Here is a 23547-nt window from a genome sequence, read left to right as displayed (position 1 = left end):
ATTGCTGCATTTGAGGGTCATCGCTGCTGTGAGAAAACATCTTCTCAAACACTCGCGGGTAGAAGCTGCAGAGGGACACAACACAGCCAGGAGTCGGTTATTGATCTGGCAATCTGGATACCGCATGTGTCGCACAAACTGGCAAACCATCCTGCACACAAAGCCAACCTGGAAATAGATACAGGCATTGCTCTCATGCACCAGTGATCCCCATTGTCCTCCTTCTGCATGACAGCATAAGCTTCCCTATTCATGTCTGTTCTTCCAGCTTACTCTTACTGTAACTTATTAAAGCAGCATGCTGCCTACGTTTGTTAACGACAGGGTTCCCCCGGGTGCACCTGGATGTGGAGCTGAGGGGACACTGACCAGAAGATGGAGAGGTCCGAGGTCTCCTGGATGAGGCTCTCAATGCCATCCATCATCCAGGTGTGGAAGACGATCATGTTCATGAGGTGGGCCAGGTGTGGACACTCTCGGAGACTCATCGGGGCCTTGGCCACGCTGGTGTAGCACTGGAAGGGACACGGCACAGTTAACAGTTCTGACAGGTCAAATAGTCAGCAGCAGTAAATACTGCGCTAAATCCGGTTAAAGCGATAAGAGATCGCACACCACTTTTTGGCCTGATGGTGATCCTTGCTGTTGGATGTCACTGAAGATGTGGAAAGCAAATTTCAGCTTTATTTGTTTTTGATGCATTTTAGGTTTAGTGTTCTCAGACCGGAGCAAGCTACCCCCTCCCTCGTCCTCCTTGGGGTGTTTATTATTAGTAGTTTCAGATTAGGTCTGTTGGCCTTTCACACATCATTAGAGTTCACTGACCTGCAGTCTGAACCAATCAAGTCTGAGCCCTCTCAGGTCAAACTCCTCCCCACTGTCCACTGCAACAGGAACACAAGAGACAGTCAGGCACAGGGTTGAAGGGGGATGGGGCTTTGAATATGCATTTACATGAACCAGTTTGAATGGATACTCTATGCCAACTATCTTCATCTAGAGTAGAAGCATCGAGGGGGTCTACAAGTTCATGCAGTTTAATGTGGAATTTAGATTTAATAGGCATATGATCAGGGTGCATGGTGGTGTGGCACAGCGCCCGAGGTGAAAGAACAGTGAAGAGTAATGAAAACCTCTTTGTGTGTTGCCAAGAGAAGCAGAGGGTTCCAAATGCTCCAGCTATGAAGAAGCTGCCTTTCTGGTGCAATTAAAACAATGTGCTGGCTGACTGCTTGGGTCGGGCATGTTCTCACTCACCTTGCTTCAGAGTCATTGAGGACAGAGTCGAGACGAACGAGGACATCAGGATGGACTCCTCCTCCGGACAGACTAGCAGGCTCTACAGACAGGAGGTATTGCATTCATTTAGAGGCTTGTCCCAGTATTCAGGGTCTGTGATAGGGATTGTTTCTAGTAACTGTGTGTGTGTGTGTGTGGGTGTGCACGTGCAAATACGATAAATCCTCAACAACTGGAGAGACCTTGTTATTGAAATGAGGTTCGGCATATCCAGTCTGTTTATCGGCACTTAATCGCTGCAATGAAAAAAGTCAAATGAACAGCTGTTCTTATCGGTCCCAAAAAATATCACAGAAAAGTCTTACCAGGGTTAGTGCTAATAGTTATATATGGTCATTATGTGATTGCACAATCTTATACATTGATTTACAGATGGACGATGAACAGGGTAAAATGCAAACGGTTCGCCGAAGACCCTGGGAGTGGCCTCTGTTCCTTACCTGCACGGTGTCTTTGAGTGCCAGCGCGTCGAACTGTGCCAAGTACTGCAGGTGGTATCGCTGGAGCACAGGGGTGTGGCGTCGCAGCAGAGCACGAAGTGACTCCATGCAGAACAGCAGCTCTGCCATGTGCCTGGAACAACAGCCATTCCATGAGCACGAATCATCTGGAGCACCAGCCGTCATTTGTTTTATTAAAGCTTTGTCAGTGGTTAAAGAAAGGGGGTTGTTACCAGGAGATTCTCAGTTCAGCTCAGCCACTGACTCACTATGTGTGTGACCCTGAGCAAGTCACTTAACCTCCTTGTGCTCTGTCCTTCAGATGAGATGCAAACCAGAGGTCTTATTGGAAGTGCCTCTGCAGCAGAGGTTGTGATGCATAGGTAACCCACTAATCTGTAAATCGCTTTGGATAAAAACATCTGTTAAATAGCTAATTACTACTAATAATAATACTAGCATTCTCTGTTTTGATCCCCTGTACACTCTTAAGTCACGTTTGTTTAGGAGTCCCCATCGGCTGCAGCTGGCAAGGATTGGGTGTCTTTCACTCACGCGTCCACATAGTCTTCAGGGGTCTTGGTCTTGAGAACGTGTTCAGAGTGACGGACCAGCCAGCAGACCTCATCCCGGGAGAAAGAGAGAGCCATGAAGGCGAACAGGGCCTGGCGTGGGCAGAAACAGAGAAGAACTACAGCTATGGACACAAGTTTAGCATCACCTAGAATTGTAGGATTGAGACATTAAAAAAAACCTAAAAACTGTATGAACATCATTTATTTTATTTAACATCATGTAGTCAAAGAAACTACAATCTGCAAAAGTCTACCGGAAGTCATAATAGTACAGTATTTCATGTTGCATTTTTCAATTTTGCTTTGAACCCCAGCTTCCTACCTTGGGTCCCAGCAGCCCGGGTTCATCTGAGAGAATATTGACGAGTTCCTTGACAGCACTCCTCAGGTAGTTTCTTCTTTCCCTGTGGATCTGCCCACTGCACAGAAACACCGTTTTGTATTGTTTCACATCATTGCAGTTCAAGGGATCTTGGACAAAATGAACTCTAGAAATGCTGCAGACCACCAATAACAATCGCGTTTTCCAAACTCAAAAATGGATCCGCATGCAGTGTTTAGTGTTGAGAGACACTGACCTGTTGGCGACGGCATACTCCCTGCATTCCTTTATATCTGCAATCCTTTTACTGTGTCTGGAGAAGGGGAAAAAGGAAAAAACCAATGAGATCAGTGAAGCGTACGCTTGAGTAAAGTCTCCTGCACACAGTGTCAGTCCCATCCGTTGGATAATGGATTTCTTTTTTTTTGGTATAAAGTTATGCCGTTTTGTTTCCTCTTGTTTAAAATGTAAACGTCCAAAGACACGTCAAGCTGACAGGTTGCAGTAGAGCTATGGCCAGCTGCAGCAGCCACTGCTTTTAAAGTGCTGAGCCGTGCCTCCCTCGGCGTCCTGTCCCCGCGATGAGTCCGGGCAGCGATCCTTACCCCTTGAAGCCATCGAAGAAGTCCTCGCTGACCTTGTGTACCAGCAGCACCTCGTCCCGGATCAGCGTGACGCACAAGCTGCTCTTCAGCGCACTCTTCCACAGCTCCAGGGAGGGCGGGTTGGTGGCCAGGCTGCTGTAGCACAGCAGGAACCCAACTGGTGGCCACAGTGGAGATGGATTAGGGTTAGAGAAGAGGCTTAGGGGAGGAGGGGGTCAGGGTGGGCGGGGGGTTGGGGTTAGAGAGGAGACAGGCTCAGTGTGTCTCCCAGGATGCTGTCTCACAGCTCCAGGGAGGTTTAGCACTGGAGGCCCTATACAGGAGAGGAGGGGCGTGTGAGAAGATCATGGTCTGTGGGGGAACACAGGCTGCCCTCCACCTGGATAAGGTTGAGAGTTAATGAAGAGACTTGGATCGGGGCTGTTCTATAGGAATACAACTGCAAAAATACATCAGAGCTACTTAAAACGCCTGAAAAGTGGACACATTAGATGAACCATCATTGTTACCAGACTGCGTTTTGAACTTACTGATTATCCATCGCTCCATCACCTCCATTGGCAGATATTCACACAGCATCTAAGGAGAAAGGACATGGCTGTTTTAGTTCAGGCTTTTGAACTCGCTCAGTAACTTGGTGAGAGGGCTCTGGCTGTTGTTACCCAGTGGGCAGGGTATGTCACAATGACATAGTGACTGAGTATGTCACTTTGGGAGGAGCCAGTGGCTCACAATGTCACTGTAGGAGGAGTCAGTGGCTCACCGTGTCACTGTGGGAGGTCAGTAAGTACCTTACCATCTCGCTGTGGATGGGGTTCAGCATGGTTGCTGCAGCGCTCAGGAGGCTGAGAAGCTGGGCACTGCGCCACTGTTCCGCCGGGAGGTTCCGACGTGGGAAAAGATACTGGAGAGAAAGCAGGGCTTCTGTCACCGCCTGGGGGGGGACACGACATTATCAATATCAGCATCAAGCTGCTACCATGTCTGACAACTTTAGGAGTAGAAGGGAGGGGTTCCCTCACCTTGGTGTGCGGCCCGAACTCTTCAGTCAGCTTCTTCCAGGGCGGCTCGTACTCCAGCAGCATGTGCCCCAGCCGAGGGTACGCGGAGTCACTGCAACCAAGCACAGCCGCGTCACACACACAGACTCTCTGACCCTTACCTAGCCACCTGAAGGAAGGGTGGTGCATCTAGCCACGGATTCCCAGAGCTTTTACTTCTCCTACTGACTTGGTTAGGGGTTTTTGTTTTTCCTGTCCTGAGCGCTGACAGATCACGCTGGCACCGAAGCGAGCGAGAATCGGTGAGCCGAATGGCCTTTTCTCGCTCTGGAATTTCTCACGTTCTTCTGTTAGATTGGCTACAGCCCATCAACATAAAGCTGGCATCGGTGGATTGCAGTGTTGCATTGCTCACTCTCTGTGTTCTCTAGGTCAGTGTGCTTTGTGCTTACCTGGCTCCGTTGGACATCTCGTGAGCGCAGTTGTACATCCCCACCAGGACCTTCTTGTCGTCGATGCGGGACAGCATGAGGATCACAGAGGTGTAGGTGACAATCAGGTCAAGGTAACTCTTCGTGAACTCGTAGTTCACAGTCTTGTGGGGAGAGGGCATGCTCATCAGATTATGGGCTGGTGTTTTATTTATATATATATAATTGATACATTGATTCACACGGCTGGATAAACGATTGTAACCAATTATTTGCAGCACTTACAATATTGAAGAAACACTGGGAGGCATCGATTGTGTTCAGCAACTCATAAACATGGTCCTGAAAAAAAAAAAAAATGTAATAACAAAGGAACAGAAAGAATAATGAATCAATCCATTGGATACTGGCAAAATAAAGCTCCTGGTTCACATTTGTGCATATCTCGTGAATGAGTAAAGCATCGATGAATGAAAGCTTGCAAGCTAATCCACAAATCGCTTGTACAGTCACCCTGGACTGCATCACCCTGAGCCCGGACTCACCCTGAACTCCATTACGTCGATGAAGGTATGGTAGAAACTCGTCAGGGTCTTCAGCACTTCAGACTTCTCCTTCTGGATGTTGTTCAGATTTTGCTAAATGTAAAGCATGCATTTGTATTAATAATTCTGGATAAAGTACCTTGGTGGTGGTGTGGTGAGGTTGGGGGGGGAGGGGTAGGCATGCTTACATTGTTTGATCGGAAGTCGATGTTAGGGAATTTCTTGTTGATGTACTTTACAGCCGACTCCATGCTCTTCTCTGTGAGGCATGAGGGTCTGAGCTTCGGGTCCGAACATGTCTGTGAAACAGGAGAGCTTGAGTTAAACAAAACCAACCACAATGTCTGATTGCTGCAGTTCATGTGGGCCAGGTGCACTACACAGGTGATCTAGCGCAGAATCAACACCAGCCATCCACAGCTTTGTTTCTGCACAATTATAGAGTATCACCAGCACTTCCTTGCTTTGCAAAGTATCAGCAGTTTTCAGTGCAGCATTCTGCTTCCTGTTTTGTTTTCACATGTCTCTGACTTCCTCTTTCAAGCTGGGTCTCTACACTGCTACCTGTCAACCCCAGTATTTTGTGCATGTTTCTGTGTGTTTCCAATCGGTGAGCCAGAAGATTAAACCATTCTCATTCTTTACCATATCTAGGAGGTCAGCAATGGGTAAAAAGAACAGTAAACCTCACAGAGAAAGGCTGCAGAGATATTTGTTACTTTCAGCTGGTCGAGAAATAAATAGTGCTTTGCAGTGTGAGATCAGCGACTTCGCAGAATAAAGTTTTGTGTTGTGTCCTCTTTTTTTAAACCCCGCTCTGGTCTCTCCCCCCTCCCCACCCCTTTCGGCCTGAGTGCAGTGTAAAATGCTGAGCTCTGCTTGTGTCCTCTGCTCTGCACAAGCCCTGTGTGTAGGGTGGTTCTGTGCAATCGGATCAGGCCCAAGCTCGGCTGCCTCACCTTCTTGATGTAGTTGATGCGGATGAGCACACCCCTGCCCCTCTCGTTCAGGATGGTCAGCTTCTCGGCTAGCTTGTGCTGGTACGCCATGGTCCTGGACGCTGCCGGAGATGCGAACCCTGATCCGTGTCCTCCGCTCTCTGATCCCCGGAACAGCTGCTGTGTCTGCGTCTCTGTCGTCAGAGATAGGGTGGGGTGATCCGCCCGCCCAGCTCCCACCTCCTCCTTCTCTATTGGCCCGTCTCTCAAACCAGACTGCCTGTTCTGGCTTCTTATTGGCTGCTTGGGGGGCCCCTTTGGCTTTCCACTTTCGCAGTGAGGAGCAGAAGTGAAAACCACACGGCAGCCACGGAAGCGTTTGTGGTGACGTCATGGTTTCGTGTAGGTTGAAAGTACGCTCTCGGATCTCTGGCTCAAAGATCTTCCTGTATTTATAGATGGGCGTCGTGCTGCACGCTGCAGGGTAGCAGGTGGCTCAGTGGTTAAAGCACTGGGCTGCAATGCAGGAGACATCTTTAAGAGAAACCTTCATAGTTTATAAACAGTGCCATAAACATGCACTAGATGGCACTGTTGGTATGAAGCTAGCCTCCAGCATTTTGAGTTAAAGCTAGGGTTAGCCAATGCAATCTGATAGTTCAGTACACTGACGTTCAGGGTTGCATTGGCTCTATCCAGCTTTAGGCATGTTTTGCCCCCATTTTTCCTTTTAAAGTCATCTCTTTACCACATGGGAAAGTAAACCTATAATCAGTACTAGAAGGTCTATTTTTTTGTTCTTATGTATAATATGAATTTCAAAACTATTGTTTTCTTTTCATATTTCTGTTTGCGTGACAAATCTCTGAATGTGACTAATCTCTTAATACACCAAAGATATATATATATGTATATATTATTTTTTTATTTTTTTCTGAAGGTATCTCTGTATTGTTCGTGACAATATACAAGATTAGACCTAATTCACATGGTGTCACATTTGCCAAGGGCTCCAGAATCTCCTCTGCTTGCACCTCACCTGGTGTCTTCAAACCCAGGAGGGCTCTGTCACAGAGTAGGCAGATAGCCAGAGCCATTAGCTGTCCATTGACTGTGCCGGAGTGGGATGGAGCAGGCTTGGTGCCAAGTCCCATGACACAGCCAGTCTCCCTCATGCAGCGAGGGCTGAACTGTTCAACCTAACAGACAGGAAACAAGCTGCAGGTGATCCACTAACTCACTGGCACCAGTCCCTGGGCTTGAAGCTCACAGCACTAACTACATTAACTCAATTAAAAACACTACATACACTCCTTGAAAATCATCCAAGACAGGCCCAGAAGACTCTAAACATCTCACTAGCAGCACAAGCCTGTGGATAATAGTGGCAGCCGTTCTGTACTGCTCAAAGCATGTCCAATTGCACACAGTGGTTGAATGATAGAGCTGCCTTTTGATGTGGGTTCCACTGCTTTTCTGTTTTTGGTATCTGAGGTGACACAGTCTATGTGAGGTTTGAAATCTCACTTGGGTGCTTGCCATCTGATATCATAGAGCCAGGACAAATTCTATAGCCTGAGGCAGCTGTGTTGAGGTGTGAGCACTGCTAACGTGTGATTAGACGGGACAGTTTCCTGCAGCGCAGGTATTGACAGGGCAGGTGAGAGATATTTAGTGTATGAATCACCGTCCCTCGTGTGGAGGCATGTCTGGATGAAGCTCAGAGCTGCTTTAATATTACGAGGTCCACCGAGGAGCTGTGCACACAAAGGATCTGTAATGAAAACACTGCGCTGCCTTTGCCAAAGCCCAGACCCTGATATACTGGAGGACAGTGGAAAATAATCCTTTTGTTGGTTTAATGGTCTTTCGTACATTTTTCAGGAAACCTTCACAAACAGATGAGTGCTTGTGACTCCCAGCTCTCCAAACACTGTACGACAACGAGAGAGGGGTAGGTGGCACACTAGCTGATATCGACTTGCCTACTGGATTAAGTGTAGTCTCCTGAGATTTGAAAGGCCGGGTACTGGGGTTGGGTAGTAAAGAGGGTGGGAGTTGGTGTCTCTCTAGATTTTCCTGTTTCCGAAAACCAGTCATACCCCTTCAGGAGCCAGTAGCCAAAAATCCTGCCCGCTTTCGGATAAGCCGATTAGGGCTCCCTGTGTAGAGTATCTCATTTTGTGCTCCCCTCTTTGATTGCCTGTTTGATTGCCTGCCAGAGACAAGATTGAAGCCCAGTCCTTTTGACGGCATCTCTGCTGGTTTTTGGCAAAGCAATACGGTGAGGTGCTGCTGTCATCATTCACTGCTCTGTCTCTACCCCCACGTAACAAAGTCATTGTAACACATCATCAAGGGGCTGGGGTTCAGGTTATAACTTCACAGACTGACCCCTTAGCAGTTTAATCAGGAAGTCAGTTACTGGAGTGAATGCTGGTATTCAGAGTTAAAACTGCGAGTGTGAAAAAACGTCACAGTATCAGAGTGAAATTTGTCAAGCAAGTGGCATGATCTCCAATGGTGATGCAGCGGTTTATATCAGTGGAAAGTTGCTAGGGTACTGGGGTACTACCTTGTAAGGACTAAACTCATTGGGATATTGATAATGCTTCTGCTAGGGTTTCTGCAGCGTAATCCGCTGGTGTTATAGTGGGATCCCGTTGTCATTTTTCTCTTTTTTTTCTGCAAGAGATTGAGAAAACAGACATCAAAGGATATGTGATAACCACGTCACGCATGCTTGATTAGGAGCGTTAACCTCTAAAAACGTATCTGTATGATGGTCAGTCGTCAGATTCTGAAGGTGTAGTGGTCGTGTTTTAAATCTCGACTAATGTATCATTCCTTGCTGTCAGTAGCACAGTCTTCTGTACACAGAAACATGAAGGAGTCGTTGTGACACATGTGTAGTTGTAAGGGTGCTGGTCAGGTGCTGTATTGTGGATTGAAGGTATAGTTTGTGCGGGTGTGTTCTACACAGCTGATCTTTGCTTTACTGAGTCGCACTGATGGGAGCTCGGGAGTGTGCTCTGCAGCCAGTACTGGGATTAAGGCCAGGAAATTAATGTTGGGTCACAGGAAGGGACCTTTGCGGGAAAACAATTAGCAAGCAGGCGGCCCAATTAGTACTCTTACTGTTATTCATTAAGGACCCAGGTTCATGACGTTCTCTCTCCCTCTCTTTCTCTTTTGCTCTCCCTCTCTTGCATTCTCTTTCTCTTTTGCTCTCTCTCTTTCGCTCTTTCTCTCTCTCACTATTCTGGGTTTGAGAATCTGTAAAGACGAGCCCTGCAGCCCCTCCTGGCTGCTAACTCTGGTTACTGTCACTTCAGCACACTGTCATTTCAGAGGAAAGTGCTGCTGTTCGCTTCCCAGTCTTTCACGAAACTAAGTGTATTGTCTGGACTCTGGCTCTGCTGCGTGTTTTGGAAAAAGAGTGAAGCCTATGATCTAGAAAATTGCCTTAAAAAGAAAAAAAAAACTTTTTTTTTCTTTTAAAGAATATATATTTTTAGCATTTGACTGTTTAAACAGGTACGTTGGCCTTGCACACAGCAGAAGTATTTAAAAGCTCTTCATTTTAAACATATTTGGCACATTTAGGAAGCCTCATAATATTCAGCTTGACAAAGAGAAAATAGCTTTTACCAATCTGTAACAGTAGGTGGCACACTGATCATATAACAGGTCACCATACAGGGAGTGTGTGCCTATTGTAACACCTCCAAGATTCCCAAGAGTAGTTTAGAGAACAGAATCCTCTGGGGTTTCAGCACTCCTTTCAATAACTGAGGGCTGCTTCCACTCATGGACCCTTTCCAATCTTAATTCCACTTTCATTTTACCCAGTAGAAAGATCTCTGATGTCGCTCTGCTTTGATTTCTTGCTTCGATTGATCAGTATTTCGAAAGTATTCAGCAAGTGAGAGTAATTTGTTTATTAGACGAATGTGCAAGGCAGGGGAATTATGATTTAAAACGCAAGCTGAACCGTAATCTTTTACTTTGGATCAGTGTTTCCAAGATCGTGGGATGAGGCTGAAATATTTGCACCCATTGCTCATTAATACAAAGGCTATTAGTGCCTCCATGCTGTTAATGTAGGGTTCGACAGCTGTGTGTTACACCAGTGGAATCAGCATTCCCCCAGGCAGCACTGTTGACATGACAAGGTGTTTGGTTCATTAGAGATGTTTACTAATCTGTCTCTGACAAATGAATAACATTTTATTGTAAATTCAGTATTGTGTATAGTGAAATGATTCTGCGTGTTGTTAATAATCAGAGTTAGGTTGTCATGGCATTTTAAACACAACAGCGGTTTGTACATCTTGGCAGACTACAGGAGCTAGAAAACACGTTGACAGTAGGTAGAAACATAGAAACATTCATTTTCTAAAACTTACTGCTAAGATTGATTTTCCTGTTACAAGTAATTCCCAGTGCATTTTATTACCGGTACATAGTCCTAAATTTGAACATCAGAAGATAAATCAAGCTACTACAGCAGAATCTCACTGGGGTTTTTCTTCGTCGAACTCAGACAGGAGGGGGTGTAGCCGGTTAGAGCTGTGGACTGTGAACCTGTAGATGGATTTGGGTTTCGGTGCCAAACACTTTGCCCTCCTGGTGCCCCTGTCCCATCCAGCAGGGATACTTTTTCGTTTCAGGAAACAGGATGTTGCATCTCAGCTGGAACAATTCTGCTAAGTAAAATAAATGACTGCAGTAGGGGGGTCTTAGAAGTGAAAAGCAGTATAGCAGCGGTATCAATGAGAGGACTGTGCTGGGCTGTCCAAGATAAATACATTCCTTCGATTTCTCTTGTAAGACTTTGATGTGGAAGTCCTCCTGTGTCCCACGCTGCTCTGCACGGACGGAGGTTTTGCAGCCTCCCCCAAGCCCCTGAGGAAGTGAAGCCGGGGTGGCGTGTCTCTGATTGAGCCAAAGCAGATTCAGTCAAACCGGGAGGCACTGAGCTCGGCTCAGTATGAGCGTGTGTCACAAACACAGCACTTGCCCTTCATTGTGTCAGTTTGCAGTAGGTTAACATGCTGTGTAATTTTGCACGTTATGTAAGATCATTGACCATGTCTATTAGATAGCTTGTGAGGTTCTATCACCCAAGCTGTGCTCTTCTAGACAGATGTACATATCTTTAAAGAACAGTTCACATGGGCACTCTAATGGGAAAAGTCTGCCTTTGAACACAGACCAGCTCGTAGTGTTTGCTTTTGTTACAGTTTGCTTGCAATTGAAATTCCTGTAGAGTTTTGGATTCCTGAGATATAGATCACTTGCTTGAAGATGGTCCGCTTGTTGCTGTTTTAGGTGTATTTATTCCAGGCATTCACCAGGTATCAACACCTAGGCTTTCTTGCCTGTCTGGATAAAGCACAGAACTGTGAGCCCTTGTGTGGCACCGCCTGAGTTTTACCTGAGCGGTTCAATGCATATAGTGTTGTCACATTGGAGATTAGCTGTAACTTAATATTACATTACTGATCATTTCCTTGTACTGTGGTTATCCTTGCTTTTCTTTTGCTGTTTATCAGGTCCGATGCACAGTAAGAAACACTGTGGGGTCAGGCCTGACAAGTACTGGTCTCATCTCAGAAGTGAAGCAATGTCAGGCCTGGTTATGTGTTGGCTGGGGTGTAGAGAGAGTGGAAAAGCTCTCCAGTTGTGACTGCCTTTCTTTAACTGCCGGGAGGATAAAACAAGCAATTGATTTTCCAGCTCTGAGAATCCAACGCTTTCTGTGAGACCCAGTTCCACCCCCATCGCTGTATGTAAGAAAGCATTCTTGATGCCCGGATAATATTTATTCCGGCTGTTGGCTTTCCGTTCTGACTCCTCTGCAGTTTGCAGGTCCTGTATGAGGTTGTGCTGCCTAATCACACTCTTATCCAGGTCCAAGGAAAACAGAGCAACCCTGAACTCAGAGTTATTCAAGGAGATCAGCCCCCCCCCGTCTCTCTCGCTGCCGTTTTCCGAATTAGTGTGTTTAGTCTCTGGTTCTGCAACAAACAAGTCTGTGTTTGCGGTTGAGTATTCATTAAAGCACAGAGACTCTCATACTGCTGAGTGCAGTGTACTGAAGGACGAGAGTCGGGCTCCACCTTATTCAACTTAATCTCACGTGACGGCTTTCGTATTTTAGGTAAAATCTCGTTCTGTTTTTATTTTTTGTTTCACGTTATACTGCACTCCCCCTTGTATTATATTGCAGATCCCTGAGCTCTAGCTTCTAAACCACAGCGAGCACTCCTTGGTTTCACCGCGAGTCGGTAGCTGCACTGCGGGTCTCCTGGCTCCCAGCCTCTCAGTTCTAGTCTTCAAGATGTCTGACTCAGCTGGGGTTAAAAATCTGGCTCGACACAACAGATCTCCACATATTGGATCATATCACGTTTCTAAAGCATGCCATATATATTGTATGGAAACGTTTGGAGCTAGCCAGTTTCATTAGCATCTGGCCAACCTGTTTGTTGTTCTGGATTTTTGGGGATGGGGGGGATGGGGGTGCCAGGAATCAGCTGGGGAAACACAACCCCCACCCAGGACGAGGGTCGATCTTCTTATAAGTGAACTTCTTGCATTTGGTTATTTTTAGTTTTTATTAAGAATCTTGCCCCCTAACCCCCCCCCCCCCCCCCCCCCCCCTGATGACGATGGAAAATGAATTCTCAAACTGGAACAACCAACAAACCACCAACATTTCTGCACTCCAGTTTACGAGTGGCGTCCCCTGTGACTTGAGTGAGGGCAGGGAGTGCCAGGCAGAGACAGGAATGCTCTTTCCTCATTCAGTTTATTAATGAGAAGTCCAGAACCACAATGATTGAGGGTCGATCTTCTTATAAGTGAACTTCTTGCATTTGGTTATTTTTAGTTTTTATTAAGATTTATTGTTCTATCTGCACGGTGTGCATGCAAACATGTGGCAGACAATACCAACCTTAAGAGATCAGCACCCTTTAACCAGGATTCCCTTTATTTGACAATATTAATATATGGGGTACAGTGGTTTCTGCAGATCCAGACAGATGTCCTTTATTAATAGAAGGCTCTGGAATTGGTTTTAACTGGGTCAGCTCCGTCAGTAATTAACTTGGGAGGAGACAGTTTGAGTTGTTTCAGACGTCTTGTCTAAAAGCATCTCAAAGAACTGACTGTGCCTCTGATGACGATGGAAAATGAATTCTCAAACTGGAACAACCAACAAACCACCAACATTTCTGCACTCCAGTTTACGAGTGGCGTCCCCTGCACAGGTCATGTGTCTCTGAGTCCAGGTGTTTTTAATGGTCGCAGCTTGTATCTGAAAGGTATTAAAAGGTGATTGCGCAGGCAGTTGCAATCCATTAGTCCGCAGTTCTGTCTGGCAGGGTTCCAGGGCTTGACTCACTATTTATTTATCACAGCGGGCCTTTGTTGGAGTCAACCCAAGCCAAGCTACTGACTTCCAAAGCACGAAGTGAAATATTTACTGAATGCGGTGCAGATGCAGAGCTGGGGCAGATTTATGTAGACCGTATTTCAGACAGGGTTGCTCAGGTAAGCACTGGAGTCCATGGCTCGGCGTTGGATACGTTGCATTAAAAAACGGTTGATGAAATAGGTCTGACAATATTTTTAGCTACTTAGATTTTTTCGAACCCCACTCCACTAAATATACAATATTCTAGGACTGGTTATAGTTCAACCTAGGCCGTAACACAAATAATGTGTGTCCATCTCAGATCTCGCTGGCTGTCCTGAGTCCACGCCTAATAATAATAATTACTGTTATTATTATCATTATTTGGCAGACACCTATACCCAAATCGACTTACAGGTGTTACAGGGCAGTACAGTGCAATCTTAATATTTAAATACAGTATAGTTTCACAGTAAGTGCAAATAATACTACTAAAATAAGAACCACGATCAAACAAGTTAGGATTACAACAAGTTATATCTATAATTACATATTAGTAGGTCAAAAGTGCTAGTCTAGTGCAATTGCACTGAAAAGCCATTCACAGTTGAAAGGAGTGTTTTGGGTCCCTGGTTGGAACAAAAATACGAGCTGTTTGGGACTTGCAGGACTGGGGCTTTGCAAACCACAAGATCCAGTTGCTAGGACACCACCTGGAGAGGGCTAGCAGTGCCCCAGTCACTATTGGAATGTTGCCTCAGAGGAGTCATTCTTGTGTCTCCATGACAATAGAACATGTGCTCACCTCATTGTTTTTTTTTTGGGGGGGGGGGTTTGCACAAGGGCCCCAATTCCACTTGTCTCTGCTAACCACCGTCCTGATAATGGCGCAGTGTTGTTGCTGATAATCTGAGTCTAACTGGCAGCCTGGTTAATACTTTTCCAATAAATGTTTTTGCACTTTCAGGCATGTTGTAAGAGGGACGGTGCTGGGTGTTCCAGGCGTGCGTTTTCAGTTCTACTGCTAAAGAAATTCAAAGCAAACAAACCAAAAACTGCCGTCTTTGTCCACAGAAGTGGGCATTAAAATTATATTTTTTATTTAGTGGTTTATTTAGTTTTGTAGACCCTGTCAATTGAGAGTCGAGGCGGTAAAGTGGTACAGCTTTAAATATAGCTTTGTATTATGGCTCATTTACCCCAGATGGATAAAAGTGAAGTACAAGCCGCTATTATGTGATTTCCACAGTTGGGCCACAGATGAGGGATACAGTTACAGCCGCACGTGTAGCGATTATAACTGGGGTACAGAACTGACCCTGATAGAACTAATGTTTGGGGTGGGGAGGGTTCATTTCCTTATTGCTTCCTACTTCTATACCAGGAGATGCAGCTTTCACAGATCTGGCAGAGTAGTCTGTGTGTTGTGCAGCACTCACAGTGGGGGATGACTAAGACAGTTTTAATATTGGCGCCCACCTCACTGTAGGGTCACATTCCTTCCACTAGAGGGAACCATTTCCCAGACTGTCATCTCTTACTGGTGAGTCGTGTACAGTATTCTGCACATTGAAAGAAGTTTATTACTGTGCACACAATACAGCACTCACTGCTACGTGCACAGTGGGGTTGGGGAGTCGTAAGAGATTTAGTACAATCAAGTGAAGTGGTGTTGTGCATCGACAGCATCTACACAGCATGAAACAGTCGGTCACCTGACGCCCGTCTCACTTCGCACAGACCGGGCTTGGATGATCAGTCGGCACCCAAACTCTTCCCAGGGTGCACCAGTGTCCCGTGGGGTCTGTGTGTGGTTAGTCATGTCTTCAAAGTGGATTTACTGCAGTCCTCTTTCTGTTTATTTATTTATTTTTTAGAAGCAGCACGTTTTTGAGAGAGAGTCCCAGGGAGGAAGTGCGGGCTGTCGTGACAAAACAAAAACTACATGTACAATTATTATTGTGTATTGGAACCCCATCTAAAATAACACTGTTCAATAAAAAAAACACAATCTCTCTCTCTCTCTCTCTCTCTCTCTCTCTCTTCCCCCATCAGGACAATTATTCAAACACAGTCACACATTGGTGCTGAAAGGATAAACAAACCAGCACACGGAGCTCAATAGACGTCTTAAAAGCTGTGACAAGAAGCAACATTCCTCACTTTAGGAGAAAGGGCATTCTAAGAGCGAAAGGCTGACCAAACTAAACAACATTCAGCCCTCAATCCGTATCCCAGCTTGTTCGTGAGTTGAAGAGATTATGGGTTATTTGCAGCTATGCAGATCCCGTTTTTAAGGTCTGAATATTTTACGATCCTATAGTTTTGTTTTGGGGCTAGTATTGCATGTTTTTTTTTTTTTCTCTGAGTAGGTTTGTACTACGGTCTCCTTTCCAGGTTTAGTTTTGAGTTTCCCAAAGCCGGAGGGCATTGTACTTCAATACAGAAACATGAGGGGGCTTATAGAATTACTGAAAAAGCACCGTGTGAGACAGTGAGTGAGTGAGCGAGCATGTGAGCGCCACACAGCGGCTGCCTGCACTGCTCCAGCTCACTCTCATAAACAAAGGATCTGCAGTGTCTCGAGCAGAACACTGGATACATTGCAAGCAAGAAATATACATACACTGAAGGTATAAACTAGTTTTAAGTTATGCATTAATAGCCGACATGTCTCCAACAATAAACAAGCGGTTCTTTAGTTTCCACACAAACTGATCCAGCTGGTCAGGTGTCCCACTTCTTGAGGCCAAGAAAATAAGTATGAACCTCTGGCTCAACACACTTTAAACGCACCCAGCCATCAGTTCCAGGGTAGAAACTCAAGAGAGGCCGTAATCCGCAGAGCGCTTTTATAATAATGAAATCATCAATCAAATGAAAAAGTATATATTTTTCAGCCCAGCCGTTTTAAAAGTTGATTTTGTGTTGCATTAAACTGCTGGTTCCTTCAATTCATGAGAGGAACCCCTTCAATTCACGAGAGGATCTGCTATGCAAGCTATAATCAGGCTCGTAAGAAAACAGCCCATAAGGTTCCTATATTATTATTATTAGACAGGGTCCACACGCTGTGAGAGAGGGAGCCTCCTGCTGACTTTGACCCACAACAGCTCTGGGAGAATGTGCGTACGGTCCTGTTTTTAAAACAATGCAAACACAAAACCACTACTGTATATTTTCAGCTTTTATTTATCTGTTTATAATATAATTTACAATTCAACATGTAATTCAACACACTGCAGTCATAATGATCTAAGACACCGCCCCCTAGTGTATAATGCAGTTAATGAAACTGATATTTGCATTCTGACTGTGTGCTCATGGTATGCTTTGTGTACTATAAATGTATTTATAATAGTATGCATCAGTGGATTACCTGTGTATCCACACAGTATGTAGCTTGCGTACTAAAAATTTTTTTGCAAATTCCATATTCGTGCCAAACTAATAATTACTCATCATTAGCTTTTTTACATTCTTGGAAAAATAACGAGAAAGCCCCCCCCCCCTTTAAAAAAAGAAGTGTTGTGCCTCCTAAACCCAGGCACCCTCTAGACCGCTGGAGCCTCGCTTCTCTGGTGAAGTGGTGAAGGAGCTGCCCCCCCCCGACCCTGCCATTTCACAGCATTCCTGAGCCCGGCACACAGAGAAGCCCATTGTGTGTGCAGAGAGAGAGCACACTGTGAGAGCACACACTCGCAGACCCGTCGGGATCACCTTCGGATGCCACGCATGGAAGCTGGAATTTTTTTTTTTTTTTCTCCTGCGACGCCAGCTTTTGGAAACTGGCCACTGCAAACACAGGCGGGCTACCAAACGGGTCATTTCAAAGAAAGGCTATTTTTTGGAGGGGTGGGGGTTAGAATTAGAAGGACGGATGAGAGGTTTGTGCACACTGCTCAGTGGACCTGTATTTCTGCTGTTAAAAAAAAAAAAACTCGATCTTTTTAAAAAGTGAATTCTTTAGATAGCTGCTGAAGATATATAGGGTAGCTTAGTGTGGTGGGTGCAGGGCAAGGGGCCAGGATCTGGAAGTGTAATTCTTTATAATTCCCTTCTGTACATGGGGAGCCAGTACTGGTCCTGGGAGGCCACTGACAAGAGTTTCGTTGGACAGTTTGGTTAACTATTGGATTAATCGATAATAGGTTGACATCGGTATATGTGAATGATCACGTACATGCCAAACAGTTTGATTGAAATCAACTACTAATCAATAATCAACTTGATCAGATTAGAATATTGATCATTTTTAGTATTACTCAAGATTGACAATTTTGTATTATTACAAATCAACTAAAGCTAAACTAGTGTCTCTCTCTCTCTCTCTCTCTCTCTCTCTCTCTCTCTCTCTCTCTCTCTCTCTCTCTCTCTCTATATATATATATATATATACACACACACACACACACACACACTTTTTTCTTTATAAGAATGCTAGCCAAATAATGCCTAGTTTGGTACTGTTTTATATATGTTGCAGTAAACAGCCAAATATGATCATTTGTTGAATAGCATTTGAAGACTGTACAGACATCTAATTGAATTGCGTCTGTGTCTGTGAGCAGCACTGTCAAGTTTTTAATCTTTGTGACAATACCATGGAATGCTGGTCCCAGCTTGATTCATTGTTTGAGAGGAATAGGTGTTCGGTTAGCAGACACACACAGGCCTGCACGGCTGGGATCTGCTGCTGAGTGAGAGGCTGAGATAGCAGCAGCGTTTCTGCACAGCCCTCTACTCTTGTGGTTGGTATTTTGTATCCACTGTTTCTCCTCTCTCCACTTCTATTGTGCACACCTCACCCGGCCGCTAATTTATAGGATGCAAATAGATAGCAGCCTTTAAGAATCTGGACAGACGGCCCAGTGTTTGAAATACTGCATGAAAGAACATTGGCAGTTTTGCAAATGTCTTGAGCGCTGCGAGGTGAATGGAAAGCGTCCAGTGGCAGCGTGGGGAGCCCTGCTTGGCTCCGCAGTTCCGCTCCTGAGCTGGGGGAAGAAGAGACTTATTGTTCCCCAGCTCTCTGGTTACCCCAGGACGGCCACGGACATCAATAACTCCTCTGAGAACCCAGGGAAACCACAGGGCTGAGTTATCATGATGTATTGCGCGATTACGATATATAAAGTAGGGCCAGGTAGACTGATATTAGTACTAATCTGTGAAACCAGCTTTTCATTGTTATTTTTTTTGTTATATTGGTTTTCTTTTAGCATGCCGTCTCTATACAGACCTCCCTACTTTTGTTTGTTTTCTAAAGTCGTGGCCCATGCTGCCGTGTGATGTCATGAGCACAGCTTCCAGGAATCGGGGGGGAGGGGGGGGGTCTGCTTGCTGTGTTAATTCTCTGTGGAGCTGAAGCGCAGAGTGAGAGTCAGAAGGGCCGGTTTGTAGCTGAGAAAGCAGCAAGAATGCTTGGCCACTCCCCCTCCGGAATGTCATGGAAGGCCTGCCTCTTGATTGGCTCCTGGTACAGTTCCGCTCCTGTGCCTCTGCTTTCAATTAGAACGCATTATTACACTTGCATGTGTAAACTGCTGCTCCTCTGGCACACTGCAACCAGTGTAGCTGGAATTAAAGGGCCAGTGAACGCTTTTTCACAGGCAGCACACAAGGATATTATAGTGTATCTATCAGTACATAGGTAAGAAAAATCAGCGATGAAGGCATTAGTGTTAGTTATAGACGGTATTTTGTGTTAAGTTTGTTGCATTCATAATAATATGAAAGCCAAGTTTCAAACACAGTAACACAGACAACAACCAAGGACAAGCCCCCAATTACCTGTGAACAGCATGGGTTTGCATGTATTGTTTGGACTTCTTTCTTAATTGCATGCTGATAATACCTTGCCCTGTGAGTAAGGAGGCAGGTTTCTGAATCTGACTCCTCCTTATGTTGTGTGAAAGTGAAGCAGGGTGCTGAGTTAAGAAGGATGAACTTTGTATTGATTCAGCTGGTGCAAACAGCATGGCAGTCAATTTCCGCACCCCCCCCCCCCCCCCCATCCCCATCCACACAAGCAATACTCTGTACTGCTAGAGCAGTGCCACTGTTCAACCCAACAACACACTCACATTAGTCTGAAGTATGCAGTAGTGTCAATTGAATTTAGAGATCAAATATATTGTATATAGTGTAAGAAGACTTGTTTCTGCATTTCAGCGATATACTGTTTCAGTGTGGTTGAATAATGAGAGCTGAGGGACTGGGAGAGGATCTACAACTAGACTGTGACGTGGGTGCGATGTAGCCTAGCGATGTAGTTAGAGCAAAGGACTGGGAGTCAGGAGTAAGGGTTGGTTTGAGTCCCATGTCCAGCTGAGATACTTCCAGACTCCCTGACTGCATGACATGGAGTTGAGGGGCTGGGAGACGTGAGATCACACGGAAAACCTGGGAATGACGGGGTTCCAGGAAAGGAACAGCACTGTACATTCTATTAAAAACAATAATTGGAAATATATTGATAGTTATAACAATATGAGTGGAGTGACACTGCAGACAGGCTGATTTAAAAGCTGGAGTGATAAGAAAGAGACTGTTGATTTGAAAGAAAATTACAGTGACTCAAAATAGATCCAAGCTTATCCCGAAATGACAGCTTCCCTCACCTCCTCCTCTCCCACCTTCTCTGTGCAGCTGGGTCCTTACGCCCCTCCCAAGACTCGACTACGACTGCCTGGATTCCTGAACAAAGAAACTGCCTGTTGTGTATCCATCGCTCCCTCTAATCCCATCTAACAACAGTGTGGGAGGGGTCGTCAGCTACTGCGATCCTGAACCGAAAAACATGAACAGCTCAGGAATAACTGCTTATATCAGGCGTATCAAACTCCGCTCCTGGAGGGCCGCGGTCGCTCCACCCCGAGCTCTCAATTACTTAATGGGTCTAATTAGTTGATTAATTGGGCGTATTTTAACACTTCTCTCCAGGCCTCAATGTGTTTTATACGTAGTGTACCTTGAATCAAATACATTTTTGAAATCATCATCTGAAAAAAAAATACCTTGGAACAAATATTGAATGAAGTTAATTGAGAGCTTAAGCCAGAAGACCCTGAGGGCCTCGAGGACTGGAGTTTGACACCCTGGCTTGGATTTCGCTTTGAGAAGAATTTCTCATTCATTTAGAGTGGCGAGCAGCAAAACAGCAACCTCCCAGGGTTTACAATGAAAACCAGGCATTGTGCTGGAGCGTCTGATCCAGTATGCACCGCTCCTCCATTTATGGCTTACAAATACAGTTGTGCAAACTTGAGAGTCGCCCTGCATCCTCACTTACTCAACTCTTTAAAAAAATAAAATAAAATACAAGAAAAAGAAAGAAGTAATCCCGCCGAGTCTGAATCTGTTTGCAATTCGGAGAGCTGTAAATAGCATCAAGCTGGTAGCAAAGACTTTACAAAACAGGCCGTCCCATTGCTGGTTTTATTGCATGAGTAGTTTTCTCAGATCAGTACAGATGTTGCACAGATTCCATGCAGAATGTGCTGCACATTCCTGAGAGGTTTTTAACAATGAGAAAAGCATTCCTCTTTCTCTGAGGCAGTGGCACATTGTTAACTGCAGTTCCCGCAATCCCTCCCTGTTGACTCGTTGACATTTATGGAGCTCGCTGCTGTTACCACCTCATAATGTATTTCCTTGCCCAGTTGGAATCTCGTCAGCAGTTTAATCAGACATGTTAATGGGGATGCAATGATAAAACAAAACCAAATGTCCCAGCTTTTCCACAGCACTGAAGACAGGCTGCCGTTCTGAAAGCCGTTAATTGAGAAGAATGACAGGTAAAGATGCTGAGATATCCTGCTGTGGCAATTGAAAGAGACAGAGAACAATGCAGGGAATATACTCCACAGCAGAATCAGATCACACGCAGTAGTGTGCAAATTTATTAGAACGCCTCAAGATTTCTATCCTTTATAGACCTACCTGCATGAAAACTTTTGGGTGTGAGAATTTCAGTTTCCGCTCAGTAATCAGTAGAAACAATAGGTACTTGTGAATGAAAATGTTAGACCTCTTTCTGAATCATCTTGAACAACTTCTAAAAAGTCTCCTGCATTTTACCATGTGTGACTGTGTTCCTTTTCTCTTAATATTTTTAATTGATTACATGTGCGGCCTGTTAAAGTCATCGATTAAATTTGCCTGTTTTGACGATTTTTTGGTTCCAATGGTTTGATTTCATGTTGCACAGCAAATCAAAACTACAGAAGCAACAGGGTGCTCTAATCAGTCAGCACACTGCTGTACATTATTGAACTTCTTTTGATTGAAGATTGATGATTACAAGCTGTGGAGGGTGATGTAATCAGGAGCAGTTGTAGGCCCGTTTTTATATGTGGCTCCAAGGCTGTACGGACAATGCTGGCGATTCCCGAGTGAAGCAGTGACAGCTGACTCAGTGGAGGCAGAACGTTATCATGGAGAGCAGAGCTGCAGGGCTCTCAGTAGAGGAATGCGCTGCACAATGCTGGCATTGAGAGTGCAGGGGAACGTGGGCTGCAGGGGTGAACGTCTCTGCTGTCCTCGCTGAGCAGGAGAGGGGTGAGGGGTCAGTGCGGCGGGATATTGAAAAAGACATGGCAGTGGGTGAGCCTTCAGTCAACATCCCAGCCATCTACACACAGACAGGGAGCACCTGTCTGCTCCCTGCAGCAGGGCAGCGGATCAGGAGCCTTTAATCCTGATTAAAAAGGCAAACCGGATGCTTGGTTGTAGAGTCCCAATAGTACGAATCAAAGGATGCTGTGATGAGGTTGTATGATGCCCTGGTATGGAATGGGTTACCTAGCCATGCTGATGATGCTGAATCATTGGGATCCTGTAAAAGCCTAGCCTTGTTTTTTAATGTCAAGCAGCTGCATGGAACTAGAGAGGCATTAGTGGGATGAATGGACTCCTCTCGTGAATGTTCTTCCTGTCTTATGGCAGTCTGGCTCGGATGCTGTATCCAGCGCATGGAGCATAGCGGTGGTGTTTAGCAAGGGGTTTGAGAGAAGTGACTCGGCACAGAGAGAGGTTCAGGGGGGAGTACAGAGAGGAGCATTGATCCAGCACTGCCTCTCACACGCACATCCCAGGAACCTCACTCTTCCAATCCAGACCAATTCAATCTAGTCACTTATCAGGAGAGAAAAAAACTTTTAAAAAAAGGGTTTGTTTACAAGGGGGTCCCGGCAACAGAGCAGCATTCGGGACAAGTTACACAAACTTGGATAACTGTGTGTGTGTATGTGGCAAGCAATAAAGGGAATAGTAACGGCATAGCAACGCATTGTTGAAATGAGTGCACTTGGAGAGAGATTTCAGGAGTTACTGCCAGATGAGGGCCTCTATTCATCTACGGCTTAGACTCCAGGGATCCCAACAAAGGGGCCCATTCATCCCCCCTCACCTGAATCGGCTTCATTAGGAGAGCGGGAATCAAACCCCCCCATTCACTGCGGCAGGTATTGCATTTCACTTGGGCCTTCGTGGACAATCCCAACGCGGGGACGATGTTTCAGAGTCCCTTTGTCAAAAGCGGGGATCCAAAAAAACAGCTTTTAAACAGCCCCTTGCAAACCCCACTGCTCTGTGCCTCTTTCAGAACATTGTCTTCCTGACCTCTTTGTAGTGGTTCTGAAGACTGATTTGGAGTTACAGAGCAACTGTTCTAATGCTCTGAGTAGTCTCCCAGGCTGAATAAAGCCTGAATGTGACAGAGGAGCTCTTGACATGCTTCAATCATATTCCTCATTGTGTTAAAACTGGACATAGCTAACAGCATAACCATGCATCATTATTTACTGTATTTTAGAGGGGACCATTTTTCTCTAGTAGAAAAAAACAAAAAACAAAAAAATATCAGAAGACTGCTATTTCATTGACACGCTTGATGCACCATGTAGTTATTCCTGGAGTTAAGCATCTAGCACTAAGACTGACATCTGTATTGAAAATGTCTT

The 23547-nt window shown here is 45.3% G+C and overlaps 1 protein-coding gene and 1 long non-coding RNA gene across 2 annotated transcripts; one reads left to right on the top strand and one right to left on the bottom strand.

Moving 5' to 3' along the window:
• Positions 1 to 4: 4 nt before the first annotated feature.
• Positions 5 to 6373, bottom strand: LOC121308904 (nck-associated protein 1-like; the record flags this gene model as incomplete). The annotated part of the gene is made up of 17 exons (XM_041241623.1): positions 6178 to 6373; positions 5407 to 5517; positions 5219 to 5311; positions 4959 to 5015; positions 4695 to 4837; positions 4264 to 4354; positions 4038 to 4175; positions 3772 to 3820; positions 3242 to 3398; positions 2893 to 2949; positions 2637 to 2733; positions 2295 to 2404; positions 1740 to 1872; positions 1258 to 1339; positions 826 to 884; positions 370 to 515; positions 5 to 65 (listed from the first exon to the last, which is right to left on the bottom strand). Coding segments are annotated over exons 1-17 (1674 nt in total), but the record flags the coding sequence as incomplete, so codon positions are not given.
• A 1497-nt stretch (positions 6374 to 7870) lies between these two features.
• On the top strand, positions 7871 to 20521 carry LOC121308905. Its single transcript, XR_005948584.1, has 3 exons — positions 7871 to 8110; positions 15638 to 15880; positions 20234 to 20521. It is a non-coding gene; the product is annotated as an uncharacterized LOC121308905 (long non-coding RNA).
• Positions 20522 to 23547: the final 3026 nt, after the last annotated feature.

Source organism: Polyodon spathula, unplaced genomic scaffold (assembly GCF_017654505.1).
Source record: "Polyodon spathula isolate WHYD16114869_AA unplaced genomic scaffold, ASM1765450v1 scaffolds_801, whole genome shotgun sequence".
NCBI lineage: Eukaryota > Metazoa > Chordata > Actinopteri > Acipenseriformes > Polyodontidae > Polyodon > Polyodon spathula.
This window is presented reverse-complemented; position numbering and strand designations above follow the sequence as displayed.